The sequence below is a fragment of the Pyrus communis genome, chromosome 15 (assembly GCF_041283825.1).
Source record: "Pyrus communis isolate YQ-2024b chromosome 15, ASM4128382v1, whole genome shotgun sequence".
NCBI classification, from domain to species: domain Eukaryota; kingdom Viridiplantae; phylum Streptophyta; class Magnoliopsida; order Rosales; family Rosaceae; genus Pyrus; species Pyrus communis.
This window is the reverse complement of record NC_142579.1, coordinates 40,668,771-40,684,511: the sequence shown is the minus strand read 5'-3', so window position 1 is coordinate 40,684,511 and position 15,741 is coordinate 40,668,771. Positions and strand designations below refer to the sequence as shown.

At 38.6% G+C, this 15,741-nt stretch overlaps 3 protein-coding genes and 1 non-coding gene across 4 annotated transcripts; all 4 read right to left on the bottom strand.

Moving 5' to 3' along the window:
* Window positions 1-326: 326 nt before the first annotated feature.
* LOC137730426 (putative steroid-binding protein 3) lies at window positions 327-1,002 on the bottom strand. Its single transcript, XM_068469423.2, has one exon. It carries the CDS (start codon window positions 817-819, stop codon window positions 517-519), a length of 303 nt encoding a protein of 100 aa, XP_068325524.1. The 5' UTR covers window positions 820-1,002; the 3' UTR covers window positions 327-516.
* Window positions 1,003-1,513: 511 nt separating this feature from the next.
* LOC137730410 (uncharacterized) lies at window positions 1,514-4,380 on the bottom strand. The gene is made up of 6 exons (XM_068469422.2): window positions 4,040-4,380; window positions 3,888-3,944; window positions 3,453-3,606; window positions 2,883-2,980; window positions 2,725-2,790; window positions 1,514-1,847 (listed from the first exon to the last, which is right to left on the bottom strand). The coding sequence occupies exons 1-6, from the start codon at window positions 4,166-4,168 to the stop codon at window positions 1,809-1,811; spliced, it is 543 nt and encodes a 180-aa protein (XP_068325523.1). The 5' UTR covers window positions 4,169-4,380; the 3' UTR covers window positions 1,514-1,808.
* Window positions 4,381-5,164: 784 nt separating this feature from the next.
* LOC137714840 (putative transporter C405.03c) lies at window positions 5,165-14,613 on the bottom strand. Its single transcript, XR_015956800.1, has 8 exons — window positions 14,160-14,613; window positions 13,269-13,679; window positions 7,508-7,733; window positions 7,254-7,437; window positions 6,761-6,878; window positions 6,346-6,469; window positions 6,094-6,194; window positions 5,165-5,271 (listed from the first exon to the last, which is right to left on the bottom strand). It is a non-coding gene; the product is annotated as a putative transporter C405.03c (transcript).
* A 367-nt stretch (window positions 14,614-14,980) lies between these two features.
* On the bottom strand, window positions 14,981-15,720 carry LOC148691020 (B3 domain-containing protein At2g33720-like). The gene has a single exon (XM_088685948.1). It carries the CDS (start codon window positions 15,718-15,720, stop codon window positions 15,106-15,108), a length of 615 nt encoding a protein of 204 aa, XP_088542074.1. The 3' UTR covers window positions 14,981-15,105.
* Window positions 15,721-15,741: the final 21 nt, after the last annotated feature.

Genomic DNA, 15,741 nt, shown 5'->3' with positions numbered 1-15,741 from the left:
GCCTACTTACAATAACACCATACACAGTAGTACAACACTCATTACGAGAGAAACAGTGGTAGTATCTCAAGCCAATTTGTTATGTGTTTAACTTGCTCATATGGCAACGGCGGCACATGATTGACTTGGGACACCGCCTCAATGGAATCCGAGGGGAAGTCCGACCTCCCTCACTACCAAATACCAATACAGGAAAAACACAGATAATCCATACAACACTAGGGATACAAATAGTTCAGCTGGATAAAACTGCACAAATCTGCCTAATACTCAACCTTTAAGTCAAAATTCATCCAAGAACACAACTTATTATCGATGAATCCAAATTCACACAATCATAATATTTAATTATTTATTCATATCCATCCATGGCAACTAAACATAAACAACAACATCCAAGATCACATACAACGATAACAATCACACATACCCAGAAGCAGATTTTCCCAAAAGCACTTATTTTGCGTCGAACGACATACAATTAACCCTTAAATTTGACCAAAGGCAGAGACTTTTTCAAGAAGCGACGCGGCCGACAACTGGGTACTTAGCTTCGAACTTCTTCTCCCAGTCGGCGAGGACGCCGATCTCCTTCTCCGTGAGGCCGTCGAGGGAGGCGGTGATGTCCTCGTCGTTCTTGCTCATCTTCGCCAGAGCTCTGCTGGCGTCCTTGCCGGCGAACATCTCGTACGGCCCTCCGGGACCGTAAAACGACTTGCCGTCCGTGACGTCGAAGACGCGGCCTTTGAGCGCCACGTATATGGGCTTCGATGGGTCGGTGCCGTTGTACTGAATCAGCTGCTGGGCCGTGAACTCCATCGTTGTGTTGGATTACTGTTGGCGAGGGCGACGATGGTAAATGTGGAGAATTTGGAGGTTGTTGGGTATCGGAGTAGATGAATGCTCGATTTGTCGATCGTCTGTTCTTTTAAGTTCTTCGCCAACCAAAATTAAAATTATTTATTTCCAGATTTTTTTTATTAGGGAAAAAGGAAAGGTGGATATTGAAAGTTAGAACATTTTATTTGTTTTTCTGATTATATTTTTCCTTTTTATTTATTTATAAGTCAATGATTTTGGATGCAACTTTACTTCATTCAACAGGCTCTTCATGGATAATTCTCAAACTTTAGCAATCAGAATCGTTTATTTTTCAAGTTATACTTCATAGATCACGCTTACAAAATATTAACCAAATCAGGATCAAAAAAATTGACAAACATTGCATTTTAAAAAACAATTCTTCATAAAAATTAAATGAGTCAATCAATTCGAATCAATTATTTATAAAAAATAATCTATGAATAGAGACTAAAAAAACAAATAGTTCAGACCATTGAAGTTCGATAGACTCTACAATTAATCCTCATTTTTATGGAAAAATAAAGGGCCTTTGGACAAAGGGTCTGCTTCAGTCTATATCAAAATGGTACTGATGGATAGACGATCAAGTTTGCATCTCTCTCTCTTTCTGTAATTTAAAATCTTTAAATTAAGTAATAATTATCACTGATTTACCAATAAAAGCATAATTTAATTAAGATTACCTCGTAAACTGCTAGCCCAAATGGAAGCGTTAAAATTATAGATGGTATGAGAATTCATTGAGTCGCTTAAAAAAGAACTACAAACTGAGTTTCTATTGCCAACAAAACTAAGTAATATCATTCAGAAGTCGGAAAAATCACATTATCCAGGCTTGGCCATGCGCCATCGGCCAGTAAAGAGCAACAAATTCTCATCCTGCTTCTGCAAGTTGCCGTTCACCTTTTCTCGAGATTGACAGCCATCCCGACCGAACATTTTTGTCAATATAGAGGAATGCCACCACCTGAATACTCAACCTCCTGAAATTCGGGGAAACAGAAAATGTTCAAAAGCGCCCTAAGGTTACAGCTAGAAAACAGCATGCGGAAGCCGCCAAGAAAGATAACCATGACACCAATGGAATTAGGGCCAAAATGGAGTGCAACTGCGAATTACACGTTAAAAAGAAAATGACAATTACCAAAAGGACATGTATGATTTGTGCAATAAACAAGTTTTTCCACGGTTTTATATGAGGAGTTTGTAGCTATCAACAAGCTCCAGACTACCAAGTGCACAAAAGTGTTTGATATGATATGTTTGGGTGTATACGGGCCACGGGTGTGCATGTAGAGAGAAAAAGAAACATAATCTTCCCAACAGGGGACTGAATTTCCTCGTAAACTTTCATCGAAACATTTCCAATACAGTTCTTTGTTACTCATACAGCTTACAAAACTTGCAAGATCTACCTCATCTACTTCCTTGATGTATCTCAAATTATCCTCTCTAACTACCTTCACCTAGCTGCTATGTTGCTAACCGACTCAAAAGCTCACACGGCTGCCTGGTTCTTTATTTATCATACGCTGGAGAATTGCTTTAGAAACTTTTGGTGACTAACTTAATCTTATGGACAGCCTATAATATTTTCCCTCCCTACAAGAAGAGGAAGCAAGGGAAAGTTCTCCACTACAAGAAACTTTCTTTCGCAAGGAACCATTTACTAAATCAACTTCAGTATCAAAGAAAGTTTTGGATGAAGCAGCTTAAGTCAATCAATGGTTCCGTGATTTCAACTGCTTAGGGAAAATGTAGTGGTGCTGAAATTTCTAGAACAAATGGGATGGTTCAAAATAAAATGAGAAAATACCACATGCCAGATGTAATTCAGTAGCTAAGGAGGAAGAGTTTTACCTGAGCAGGGGGTAACGATGAAACCCAATCTGATGCATGTGTAGGAAGCAACCCCAAGGTGTTAAGCTGCCAAGGAAAATAACAAATTTAATAAACTGGATTTCGTCAAGATAATCATAGTGGGGTGAAGAATTTAAAGGATAACAAATGTAGTTCACCTTCCAAACACCCAATGCTAAACCCCCTAAATTAAGGGCAATGAAGAGCAACTTTGGGGCAATAAGATCTACTTTGCCGTCCTTATAGGGCTCAAAAACTGCATAACCACATTAAAATAAGCATGAACCAAAACAAGGAAATGGATATAAGCATGAATTAACAGACAAAGATGTACAGCATATGTCATGAAAAAAAAAATTGCATAAACATATGAACATGGTAAGAAGTCATAGCAAACCGAAAAATACACTAGACAGCATGAATCATGCCAAACAAGAAAGAAGGGTTTATATGCACCATTAGGCACAAACAATGAATCATACCAAACAAGGTCGTTTTTTAAAATTTGGTTTGTAAATATTGTGCGAGACAAGAAAATGGAACAATACATTAACACCCAAAGGCCATGACTGCTGGTTATCGGAAACCATTCATATGATCAGACAGCAATATAGACAAGCAAGAACAATACAAGATTTCAAGTTCTATATTGCTTTCAATCGTATTCTTCCCCTACAACTGAAAATTCCACACATACAGACCGACTAACAGAAGAAGAATCATCTTACCCTTCCCTACACCCTGTAAGGCACTTATGGGTTGCCAAAGAGCGGAAAATGTGATTCCAATGCTAAACAAATGCACTGTATTCCCAGCCATCCACATCATGAAACCCATCATCATCAAATTCTTGAATGGGGCCTGTGCAACTTCCCAAGCTTTCTGCAGAAGCACAAAGAAACCATGAGATCACATAAATTCAAACCATCCGCATTCTCGTGAATATTAACAGGGATCAAGAAAATTCAGCTGAAAAACAGGTACAATTGTAATCCATCAGCAATTTAAATCATGCCCAATTTGCGATCAAGTGATTATTATCAAGTTAAAGGTAAAGGTACAATGTTTCAATTTCACCCATAAAATGGCCTGAAATCCAAAGTCTAAAAAACCCTAAATCTAATTGCTAAAATAAATTCGAATTTAGGGAGGGGAATCAGTACCTGAGCTTTCCAAGTAGATTCGGCATCCTTCTTCTGGCGACTCACAGTCGAATCATCCTACAGAAAAACAAAAACCCCAAATCCAATCAATTGGGAACAAATCCAATCCAAATCCAAATCGAACGAAGAGGCAAGATAGAGAGAGAGGGAACCTGTTCGAGGGAGGCGCGAGAGAAGCCAGGGGGGTCGGGGAAGTCGCGGGAAGAAGGGGAGGTTGAGTTGTCAGTCAAGTCAACGGCCCATCTCCGACCTGCTCCCATCACTCCTTTTCCCTTATCCATCGTCGCCGTCCTCTTCTTCTTCTCCGACGCAGTTACAGCAGTAGAGTCGCAGCGCCACTCTTCGATTTGATCCGACTATATAAATTTGAATACGCGCTCAACTCTCAATGCCTCGGGCCGGCACTCTCCAATCTCCGCTGCTTCTTTTTGTTTTTTACTTGTTTTTTTTTTTTTTCGGATTAAAAGTAAAGTTGGTGACGGATTCAATCTTCGATCGACTTTTATTTTGTTAATTAAAAGATAAACTTTGATTTTATTTATTTATGCTAGCCCTTTTAATAGGTCGAAATTTTGTCATATTGTGTAACCGAAAATTTTACATTCAAGTCTTATGAACTGTGAGTTCAATATTAATCATTATTAGGCTCAAGATGTAATTCTATAAAAAAAAATTATTTTTAGATTTGTTAAATCAAACAAAATAAACACCGACAATTTAAATCATTTTTACAAAAACATTTTTTATTAAGTTCGACACAAAAACTTCTCCCTCGTAAATAAGTACTTTGTTGAAGCACTTGCCAAGTGGAACTAGAAGTGCTTTTCCACAAAATAAAAGTTCTTTTCAGGGAAACAAATTCTATAAAGAACAAGACTTGTTTGCTGAAATTTCAGCAACCATTCCTACTTACACCCAATCCCGTGTAAACACGTATCCAAATTTTGATTTTTTTAATCAAAACTTGGACACGTGTCCACACAGGATTGATTGTAAGTAGGAATGGCTGCTGAACCAAGTTAATTCCTTCTATAAAATGCTAAAACGTAATTCTAACTATAGACACTTGTAATTTTTTCGAGCATACAATTGTCAGAAGAATTTCTTTTAATTATCTAAACAGCACTTAAAACATCCCAAGTTTGTTTAGATGATAGTTCATTCAAAACTTGCAATTATTAAATTTCAACAAGAAATGAATTACCAAAACTTTGTCAAACTCTGCTAAAATTTGTTTATCAAGCTTCTGTGATGACTAGGGGAGGGAAGGGGGGAGAGAGAGAGAGAGAGAGATCCATACAAGTTTGTATGTTGTATACAATGTAGGGGGCAGCTGATCTTCCCGTATATCTTTACAAATGTGATAGACGTATTCATTAAACATTCTATATATACTAAAGCTCAGGGGATGGATACTGTTCATTAACAGTGCCCATCCGGTTTTACCCCTCATTTTATTTATGGTTTTTGGGCTTTGGTGGGGTGTGCTATCCACACATTTCTTTTTACTTCTCACACATCATTTATTAATTTATGTCTGTTGATTTTCTTCAATTCATCCGATCTGATGGTCAAAAACTAAAAAGGTATAGGAGAAGTAAAAAGAGGTGTGTGGATATCACACCCCTAAATTATAATCTTCTAAAAACCTTTTATAGATTGCAAAGCCATTGGAGAGAGAACTTGCTGAGGACATTGAGAATGCATATATATGCTACAGTGTTTGTTTCTGCAATGCAGGTTGAGTATAATTTCCTAGATTTGATTTATGCCTTCCATCGTGTTAAGTCGGTTAAATGTACATTTAATTTGGTTTTTGGGGTTAAATGTACATTTAATTTTGTTTCAGTTGTAACTTTTTTTTCTTTCTTTTTTTTTCCTGACGATCCAAATTGTTTTATTTGCAGTGACTGTTTCTAGGAAAATGTGCTCTTATGGGATATTCTATGCTCAAGTAAATATACAAATGAAGCACTAGGATGACTATCAATGGGAATACCAGACTAGCCATTTTTGTATATCAATGGCAAGGCATTTGACAATGTCTTTTCTATAAGTTACATAAACTTAGACAGCTTTGTAAAAATATTTGCTCCATTTTCAACTTAATGTTTATCTTAGTTTTTGGTTATTTATATGTTAAAAATATAGTCTATAGTTATATTTTCGCTTCCGCAACAACATGTTGCGGGTAAAATTTACTAGTACAAACTACAACTTCATCGAGATTGTTATGCATCACTACTGCAACTCTTGCTTGCTCGAGAACTTGTCCGAAACGTTTGCCATCACAAATCCTGAAAAAACCTGAGTTCAAGAAACGCAGTTAGCGTAATACTTACCTTCACAAAAACTGACTATACAGTTAGGAGCTCCGTCTCAAAGCTACTTGATAGGCTTCCCCAACTGACATGAGATTAGATGTTAAAAACTTGAATGTATACATAGTGTGGCGTACCTGAATGGAACCAATGATGTTAAAAACTTGAATGTATACATAGTCGGCTACCATTGCAAGTGGAATTGTCAAGGACATGCCCAGCGTTGCAACTAATGGAGATGTCCAAACCACGGAAAGAGCCCTGTCAAAGTTTCATTTCATGTTAAAAGCATTGGGCATCAGCATTTTGTAGCCTCATAGATAGATGAAAAAACAGAAGCAGGAAGTATAGAGAATTCAAGCGTAGATTTGGCCGCCAAACAACATACTCGAACCAACCTCTTACAGTTTATTTATGAAAAGGTAGTCGTGCACCTCTTGTAGAGATTAGAAAAAGAAAATTTTTTACATGAAAATAAATCAGTCTGAAATCGTTACATGTCCTTGTAGTGCCCAAATGACCCCCAATGTATGTGAAAGCAGTTTTACATACCAAAAATAATCCGAAAGAACACTCCCGACAAAGCCATTTATCAGCACAGCTTCGGCAATACATTTTGAATGTGGAAACTCAAATGAAGGTTCAATCCCGATGGCATTGAGCGGCCACACTGCATGACAAACCATTGCTGTGAGCCTGTGAGCGATGCAACTCAAAGAGAACCAAATGATATACCCGAGAGCAAGTGCTGTCTTTTCATTGTGAGGCCTCTCCATTTCAAACCACGAAGAGACTTCAATATGTATTCACTTTTCTTTCCGAACTTTCAACAAAAAGCATTGTGTGCAATCAGGTCAGTCGTATTCTAGAGTGAAAATCATAACCAATGGTTGAGATATAGTCCGACTAATATTCTCTTTGTGGCAACAAATGATCTAGCTATCAACTTTTGCCTAAAATTCATGACCGTATGTGGACATAATGTAATTTAACCTCAGGGAAGACGGAGGCGATAAATAGATAATGGAATAATTACTCTACTCACCGAGCCACCACAGACCAAACAGAGTGAAGAGACCAATGTATCCAAAAAGCTTCTGTCTCAGATATATATTTGTGAAAGAGTTCAAGTACCACCGGATTCCTGAAATGTAATGTCTTACCCGTAAACAATCCATATGACGCAGCTGAGAGAAGACCAAAAATATCTCCCATTTTGCTTTCTAATCCTTTACGCAACAAAGAACAAGATACAGTGAAACGATGGTAAAACATGAATAAAAAGTAATTCCTACTGGCTAGAAACTTACTCAGATATGCTCAGCAGTTCATCAGGTGCCCAAGTTTTTCCAACTGTGGTCATGGCAACACCAGCCATGGTGACACAAACAGCAACCATCTTTGCAATAGTTATGGAATCCTGATGAAGAAGAGCTCCAAAGAAAAGTGTAAAGAGCCCCGACGAAGAAGTTAGGACAGTTGTACTTGCAACACTGGTATTTGCCAGTGCAGAGTTCGACAGATACTGCATTAGAACAAAGATATATCAATATGTCACTTGGTACTTGTTAACTGAAGCAGCCATTGTTGACTAAAGAATTAGGAAATCAGACATGAATTCCATTGTAATTAATAAAGTAGTTGTAAGTAGTAAAATTAGGTATAGGCAGTAGTTTCATAGCAGTCTTTTTATGACTTTTGTACTGGTTTCATACCTGATCATCATTGCTTGTATTCCTATATAAATCCTCCGATTGGGAGATGAAAATATCAAGAAATTAACTCTATTTTGGCATGGTATCAGAGCCATTCTGATCCAAAAGGAGTTTCTATTCTGATTAACCTACTGGCACTACTGCCATCTACCCCATAAGACCTGCAGAATAGCAGGCCTTCTACTTTCATACGAATCCAATCTCTCTTTGGCCATATCTACCAACATCACTACCCATATTGAGCTTGTTAACCATATACATTCCGCTGCATCTCTACCCATCTTCTGTCCATTTGTAATATCTCCACGAACCCATAAAACTTTCCAAAAAACAAAAAAAAAAAATTTTAAATACTACCCCATACCCTATAAACCATACCCGTTGGAATCACCCAACAAACCCGTGCCATTGCCTCTTCCTCCTTGCATTTTGTTCCTGCATCTCTCTCAGTGAGACTGACTCTTTATTGTTTCAATAAAGAGAATTCGTTGCAGTAGTAATGGGTGACTCCAAGACCACTGTTTCAGCTGCTGTTACACAAAATGATATGTCTCTGCATATCACCCCAGACAAGTTGGATGGGTCCAACTATTCCTCGTGGTCCCAAAGTGTCCGCATCTACATCACTGGCAGAGGCAAATGGTCTTATGTCAGTGAAAAAAAGAAGGCACCAGCAGAAGCCGATGCATTGTATGCTATATGGGAGGAAGAGAATGCCATGGTTCAATCTTGGCTTCTCAACTCCATGACTAGAGATTTGCGGGCCATTTTTCTCTAACTCTCTACTGCAAAAGATGTTTGGGATGCTGTTACCCAAACTTACTCAATTGAAAAAGATGCATCAAAATTATATGAACTTCGCCGTCAAGCACTGGCGACTCGCCAGAATGGTGAGTCTTTATCTGCATATTATGGTAAACTTCTGCAAACATGGCAAGAAATAGATTTCTTACGTCCTGGAAAATTGAAATGTGTTGATGATGTTGCTGCTCGAGAGACAGAAATTTCAGAAGAAAGATTGTATGATTTTCTGGCTGGCCTTGATCCTCATTTAGATCATGTTCGCAGTCAAGTTTTGACTCAAACACCTTTGCCATCTGTTCGTGCTGCTTATGCTATTGTGAATGCTGAAGCAAGTAGGCAAACCATTATGTTGGTTGGCCCACAAGTGGAAGGATCAGCCATGGTAGCTGCTCCGTCTCGATTTCCCCGTGGAGTCTCGAATTCTCGATCAGGTGGATCTAAAGTTACTGATACAAGGAAGTGTACTTATTGTGACAAGGATAAGCATACTAGAGACACTTGTTTTAAGTTGCATGGATATCCTGATTGGTGGGTTCAAAAGAAGGAAAATCAAAAGAAAAGCATTGTTGGATCACAAGCACACCTGTCTACACCAACGCCTTCCGTGCCTCGAGTAGATCAATCTGCTCACTCAGTTTCTCCTACCACTGCTTCCACTTCCTTAGTCGACGCAGGTAACTTTGGTTTTGCCTTGAACACCACATTTGGTGCTCCAAATAAACCTTGGATCATTGATTCGGGGGCTTCTGACCATATGACAAATAACTCTTCATGGTTTGCTTCTCACACTACTCCACCTTTAAATACCGTTAAAGTTGCTAATGGTATTTCCACTCCAGTGCTTGGAGCAGGCTCCATCTCATTAACACCATGCCTATCTCTCTCATCTGTTTTACATGTTCCTAATCTTTCTCACAATTTGCTTTCCATTGGTAAACTTACAAATCAACTAAACTGTCTTGCCATCTTTTCTCCTACTCATTGTTGGTTTCAGGATATTCGAACGAAAGCGTTGATTGGTCATGGTAGAGAGAGGGGAGGTCTATACTACTTGGACTTACCACCAGATTGTGAGAAGACAAGTTACAGTTGTCAAGTGGAAGCTAAACAATTTGAAGCTTCTGAAAAAATTTGGTTATGGCACAAAAGATTGGGACATCCTTCCTTTCAGTACCTGCAATATCTATTCCCTTTTTTATTTTCTAAAGTCAAGGTTTCTAATTTCCATTGTGAAACTTGCATCTTTTCTAAAAATCATCGTGTCTCATTTCCTTTAAGCTCCAATAAAAGTGATGTTCCTTTCTCTCTTATTCATTCTGATGTTTGGGGACCATTTCATATTCCTACTTATACTGGTGCTAAATACTTTGTCTCTTTCATTGATGACTGCACTCGAGTTTCTTGGGTATACTTACTAAAAAGTAAGAGTGAGGTTATGTCTGTTTTTCCAATATTTCATCAAATGATTCAAACCCAATTTAATGCTAAAATTCAAGTTGTTCGATCTGACAATGGGAAAGAGTATTTGAATTATGGACTTGGAACATTTTTTCAACAAGAAGGTATCATTCATCAAACATCTTGTCCACATACTCCTCAACAAAACGGTATAGCAGAACGTAAAAATCGTCACCTCTTGGATGTGGCTCAATCTTTATGTTTTGCTATGCATGTTCCTAAACGTTTTTGGGGTGATGCCATTCACACAGCTGTTTTTCTTATCAATCGCATGTCATCACGTGTTCTCCAATTTCAAACGCCTGAGTTTGCTTGAACCCATAATTTCTCATCGATTGAGTGAACATATCCAAACCCTTTCCCAGTATCATTCTCTTCCTTCACTCCTTCATATTCCTCCAAAAGTGTTTGGTTGTGTCTGCTATGTTCATGTCCACATGCAAAATCGTGATAAGTTGGATCCTCGAGCCATCAAATGTATATTTATTGGCTATTCTGCTACTCAGAAAGGGTATCGATGTTACTATCCTCCCAATGGGAAAATTTTTGTCTCTATGGATGTTACCTTTCAGGAACAAGAGGCTTATTTTTCAGAGGGAGATTCGGTCACTTCTCTTCAGGGGGAGATGGGGAGTAAGGAGGAAGAGCAGTGGCCACTTGACATTGGTGGTATGCATTTTTCGGATGAACACTTGTCTGATGCCGGTGATGGTCCAAATTTGCCTAATGATGAGGCAAAGAGTGGAAAAATATTGAAGGTATATGAGAGGACAAGAAAAAGGGGAGATAAAGGAAAAGAAAAAGAAAAAGTGGCTGATGAGATAGACCACCCACATATAGATCCCCTCATTGACCAACTCTCTGACCAATCAGCTGCTACTCATACGAATTATCCTGAGGTAACCACTCATTCTCCTTCTCTTCAGCCTACTATATTTGATGAGTCTAATCATGAGATTTCATTAAGTGCTGATCCAAATGAACCACATCATGAGTCTGGTTCTCGTTATCCTATTCGAGAAAATCGAGGGATACCCCCTGTTCGTTATGGTTATTCTTCTACAAAGGGTATTCAATATCCTATATCTAATTTTGTTTCATCTCATCGCTTGTCAGACTCTTATATAGCTTTTGCAAACCAATTGTCATCAGTCTCAATTCCTAATAAGTTACAGGATGCTCTTAAAAATCCAAAATGGAAAAAAGCTATGATTGAAGAGATGGACGCTCTTCGAAAAAACTCCACTTGGGAACTGGTTAAACTTCCTGAAGGCAAGAAACCTGTTGGGTGTAGATGGGTGTTCACAGTAAAGCATAAAGCTGATGGTTCAGTGGAGAGGTACAAGGCCAGATTGGTAGCCAAAGGTTATACTCAAACCTATGGCATTGATTATCAAGAGACTTTTGCGCCGGTAGCAAAGATCAACACTATTAGGGTTCTTATGTCATTGGCAGCAAATCTGGGGTGGCCTCCACAACAGTTTGATGTGAAAAACGCATTTTTACATGGAAACTTGGATGAAGAAGTATACATGGATCTTCCTCCTGGATTCACTACCACTTGTGATATTGGCAAAGTATGCAGGTTGAGAAAGTCCTTGTATGGATTGAAGCAATCACCAAGGGCATGGTTTGGCAGGTTCACTCAATCGATGAGAAATTATGGGTTCAAGCAAACTCAGGCTGACCATACCTTATTTCTTAAGCATGATAAAGGTAAACTTACAGCCTTAATTGTTTATGTGGATGATATGGTGGTTACAGGTGATGACGTCGAGGGAATTCAAAAACTTCAAATGTATCTAGCCAAGGAATTTGAAATGAAGGACTTGGGTACTTTGAAATATTTCTTGGGTATTGAAGTTGCAAGATCAAAGCATGGCATTTTTCTTTCTCAAAAGAAATATGTTATAGACTTATTAACTGAGACTGGGATGTTAGCTTGTAAACCTGCAGACACACCAATTGAGCAAAACCATAGATTAGGAGACTATCCTGATCAAGTTTCGGCTAACAAGGAAAGATACCAAAGATTAGTTGGGAGGTTGATTTATTTGTCTCATACACGACCTGACATAGCCTATGCTGTAAGTGTGGTGAGTCAATTTATGCATAGGCCAAGTGAAGCCCACATGGATGATGTACAACGCATTCTCAGGTATTTGAAGTCTGCTCCTGGAAAAGGCTTGATGTTTTCCAATCATGGACATCAAGAAGTTGAAGGATACACTGATGCAGATTGGGCTGGGTCAGTAACTGATCGCAGATCGACTTCTGGATACTTTACATTTGTTGGAGGAAATCTAGTTACTTGGCGCAGTAAGAAGCAACATGTAGTGGCTAGATCCAGTACTGAAGCTGAATTTAGAGGTATGGCACACGGCGTGCAAGAATTGTTATGGCTCAAGATTTTGTTGAGAGAATTGGGTTTCAATTCTACAAAGCCATCAAATCTTTATTGTGATAACAAAGCCGCCATTAGCATTGCTCATTTAGTGGATAGGCACTTTATTAAGGAAAGGTTGGTTGATGGTACCATTAACTTGCCTTATGTGAAGAGTGATGACCAGCTAGCAGATATTTTAACAAAGGCAGTGTCAAGTAGGATTTTCCATCTTTCACTTAGCAAGTTGGGCATTCGAGATATTTATGCACCAACTTGAGGGGGAGTGTTAACTGAAGCAGCCATTGTAGACTTGTTAACTGAAGCAACCATTGTTGACTAAAGAATTAGGAAATCAGACATGAATTCCATTGTAATTAATAAAGTAGTTGTAAGCAGTAAAGTTAGGTATAGGCAGTAGTTTCATAGCAGTGTTTTTATGACTTCTTGTACTGGTTTCATACCTGATCATCATTGCTTGTATTCCTATATAAATCCTCCGATTGGGAGATGAAAATATCAAGAAATTAACTCTATTTTGGCAGTACTTTTTTAAAGCATAAAAGGAATCCATGCATATCAAAAGAACCAAGAGCACCATGCGGATTTCCGTTTCTTTTAACGCAACGTAACTTAAAATGTGAATAGAATTCCAAAAGGTTGATATGAGTAACAGGGGTGCCAAAATGACTCATGTTACCTCTGTGATAAACCACAATGGAGTAAGAAGCAAGCCAAATTTTGCAACTTCGCATGGACGAAGTTGACGACTATGTTCAAGCAAGCGAGGTTCATCTTCTTCACTCTTATCCATTAGAGGTCGCCCTTCTTCCGTGTTACTAAGATCTTTGTCGGTTATTAGGCAGCTTCTAACATCTGTTTCTGGAACGTGGGGCATTTCATTTATTCTAAGAGGAATATCAAGCCCGACTGAGGTGCACAGAACACTGCCATTGCAAAAGTTCTTAACTAAATTTCGTTCCAATAAGTTGCAGAGCCAATCTTTCAAAGCTGATATAGGCAGATAAACCACCATTAGAGACACACCGAGATAAGTGAGCGAAAATGGCTGTGTGTACTTGCACAGTACAAGTTTAACAACATAGATAAGCTCAAATCACAGCAATAGAAAACACATCATTCCAAATATCTAGTTTAATGAGAGAATACCATGATAATGTAACTACGCCTCCATTTGTTTCGACGAAAATAAGAGAGAAACTAAAACACAATCTTCTCTAACCACAATAAATCCTCAAAGAAACATCACCCCAATAAAAAAGGGAAAGAACACGAGGATGTCATTGTAGCGGTATCTCAATTCAATCACTCAATCACTGCCACTTGGGGAGAGTCAACGCGCACGTGCGTGATCGGCTCAAGATACCATACCGTCCATCTCATTTGTCCCCAAAGAAATACAGAACGGAATAGTGAGGACTAATAAGGCGACATTCTAAACTACTCTAATCAATGGAGCGGAGATTCAAACTCGGTTGCAAGACAGCAGACACACTGCCCTAACCAAAGAATCAAACTTTAAATAAACAAACAAAGAATCAACTTGGAAAAAGAATGGATGAACACAAACCTGAGTAACCTCTGCAGAAGCGACCCAGATGAACACAACCGTGCCAATCAACCCCAAACCGGCGTTGTACTTCCAACCCATGATCAAAAACACCACCAAAACCCCAAGATTTTGCAAATTCCACCCAAATTAGGAACCGGGTTAATCTCAAAATCGGCTAAAACATCAACATCTTCAGAAATGCTCCACACGCAGCAGGACAATCCGATATTGTGAAACTTGCTCGAGGGTTTTGGATTTTTCGTTTCGTTTTGGTACCAAATTTTGGTTCTTTAGGTAAAACCGTGACCACGGAAGTTTGAAATCGTAGAAAACAAGAAAGATTATTAACTTTTATTTTTGTGGCGTTAAAGAAAGTGGATTTGCATTAAAGATTCAAGTTTTCTTGCCGAGCGCTGATCAGCAGTCAGTTCATGAGAGTGACAGGTGGTGCCGTTTCAACTAAGCTTCCTTCAAGGTGGTAATCCATGAATGCATTCAATGCAATGCTTACTTTATTTAAGACAAATGGTTGTCCGAAAACGTATTATAGTTCCGACGGTTGAAAACGTTTAATTTACATTTAAAATTCTCGGTTTGAACTTATCTTCCTCGTATCGGTTAAGTCAAAAGGACAAAAAAAAATTGTTTAGACTAAATTACATTTTCAGTATAATTTGAATGATATTCTATTTTTGTTCGTACGCAGATAATTTTGATTATTTTATCGTATTTGCTATTTTGTTAAAGCTAATAGTAACAATTTGACATGATAAATAATATCGTCCTTTTAAGATTCATAGATAGTTATACAATGTTCATTTCACTTGATTGGTAAAAAATAATGTGAGAAAGATTTAAGATTGTATGTATTACTTAAATAAACAGCATGAGTAAGCAAATTGGAGCATGGATAAACCAAGTCATATAATCCGACATCTTAAAGTTCATCTAGCTCTCCCTTCTTTTACTTGATATCTCCTTTTCTTTTTTTGTTTATTGATACTTCTGATGGAGTGGAGGAATCGAAATCGCGACCTCGGGTGTATGGGGGGATGTTTTTATCAAGCCGAGTCACAAGCTCTTTGTAACTCTCTCTCCGACTCAAGACACTAAAACATAATTCATATGAGTCTGTTTTGTCGTAATATATCCCGACTTGATCACCAGGACCAAGTGACCTACGCTCAATAAAATTAAGACGCCAGTGGCCTTCAAACACAGCCAATAAGGTTGGACATTGGGTATCCGTTGGGCCTAATATGACTTCCTTTGACGGTGGCGATAGTGGTGATGGCGATGGCGTCGACGGGGGCGGGTGAACCCATTGCCCATCCCTAAACACCGGGCGCCTTTCCCTGTAAATGCGAAAATGTAGTATGTGTACGGTATTGGTGTCGACATCCTTTACCCGGATGGGTGTTGAATCTATGTTTACTCTTATGATTTTGTTCCGGTCCCAATACCTAAATATATGCATCTCGACGTCGTTCATGTCTAAATAGAGGCAACATCCTCCGGCCTCGGCAGCCGTCAGCTCCTTCTTGATCTTCCACTTGCTGTGATAATCTTCTTGCGCCATTGAAGCAATGAAAAGCTATGG

Excerpts from the sequence above, each read along its gene's own strand:
- LOC148691020 (XM_088685948.1), bottom strand. The coding sequence starts at position 15,720 with ATGGCGCAAGAAGATTATCACAGCAAGTGGAAGATCAAGAAGGAGCTG.
- LOC137730426 (XM_068469423.2), bottom strand. The coding sequence starts at position 819 with ATGGAGTTCACGGCCCAGCAGCTGATTCAGTACAACGGCACCGACCCA.
- LOC137730410 (XM_068469422.2), bottom strand. The coding sequence starts at position 4,168 with ATGGATAAGGGAAAAGGAGTGATGGGAGCAGGTCGGAGATGGGCCGTT. Across the intron at positions 3,945-4,039 it reads CTCGCGCCTCCCTCGAACAG|GATGATTCGACTGTGAGTCG; the intron begins GTTCCCTCTCTC and ends GTTTTTCTGTAG. Across the intron at positions 2,791-2,882 it reads TAGCATTGGGTGTTTGGAAG|CTTAACACCTTGGGGTTGCT; the intron begins GTGAACTACATT and ends TTTCCTTGGCAG.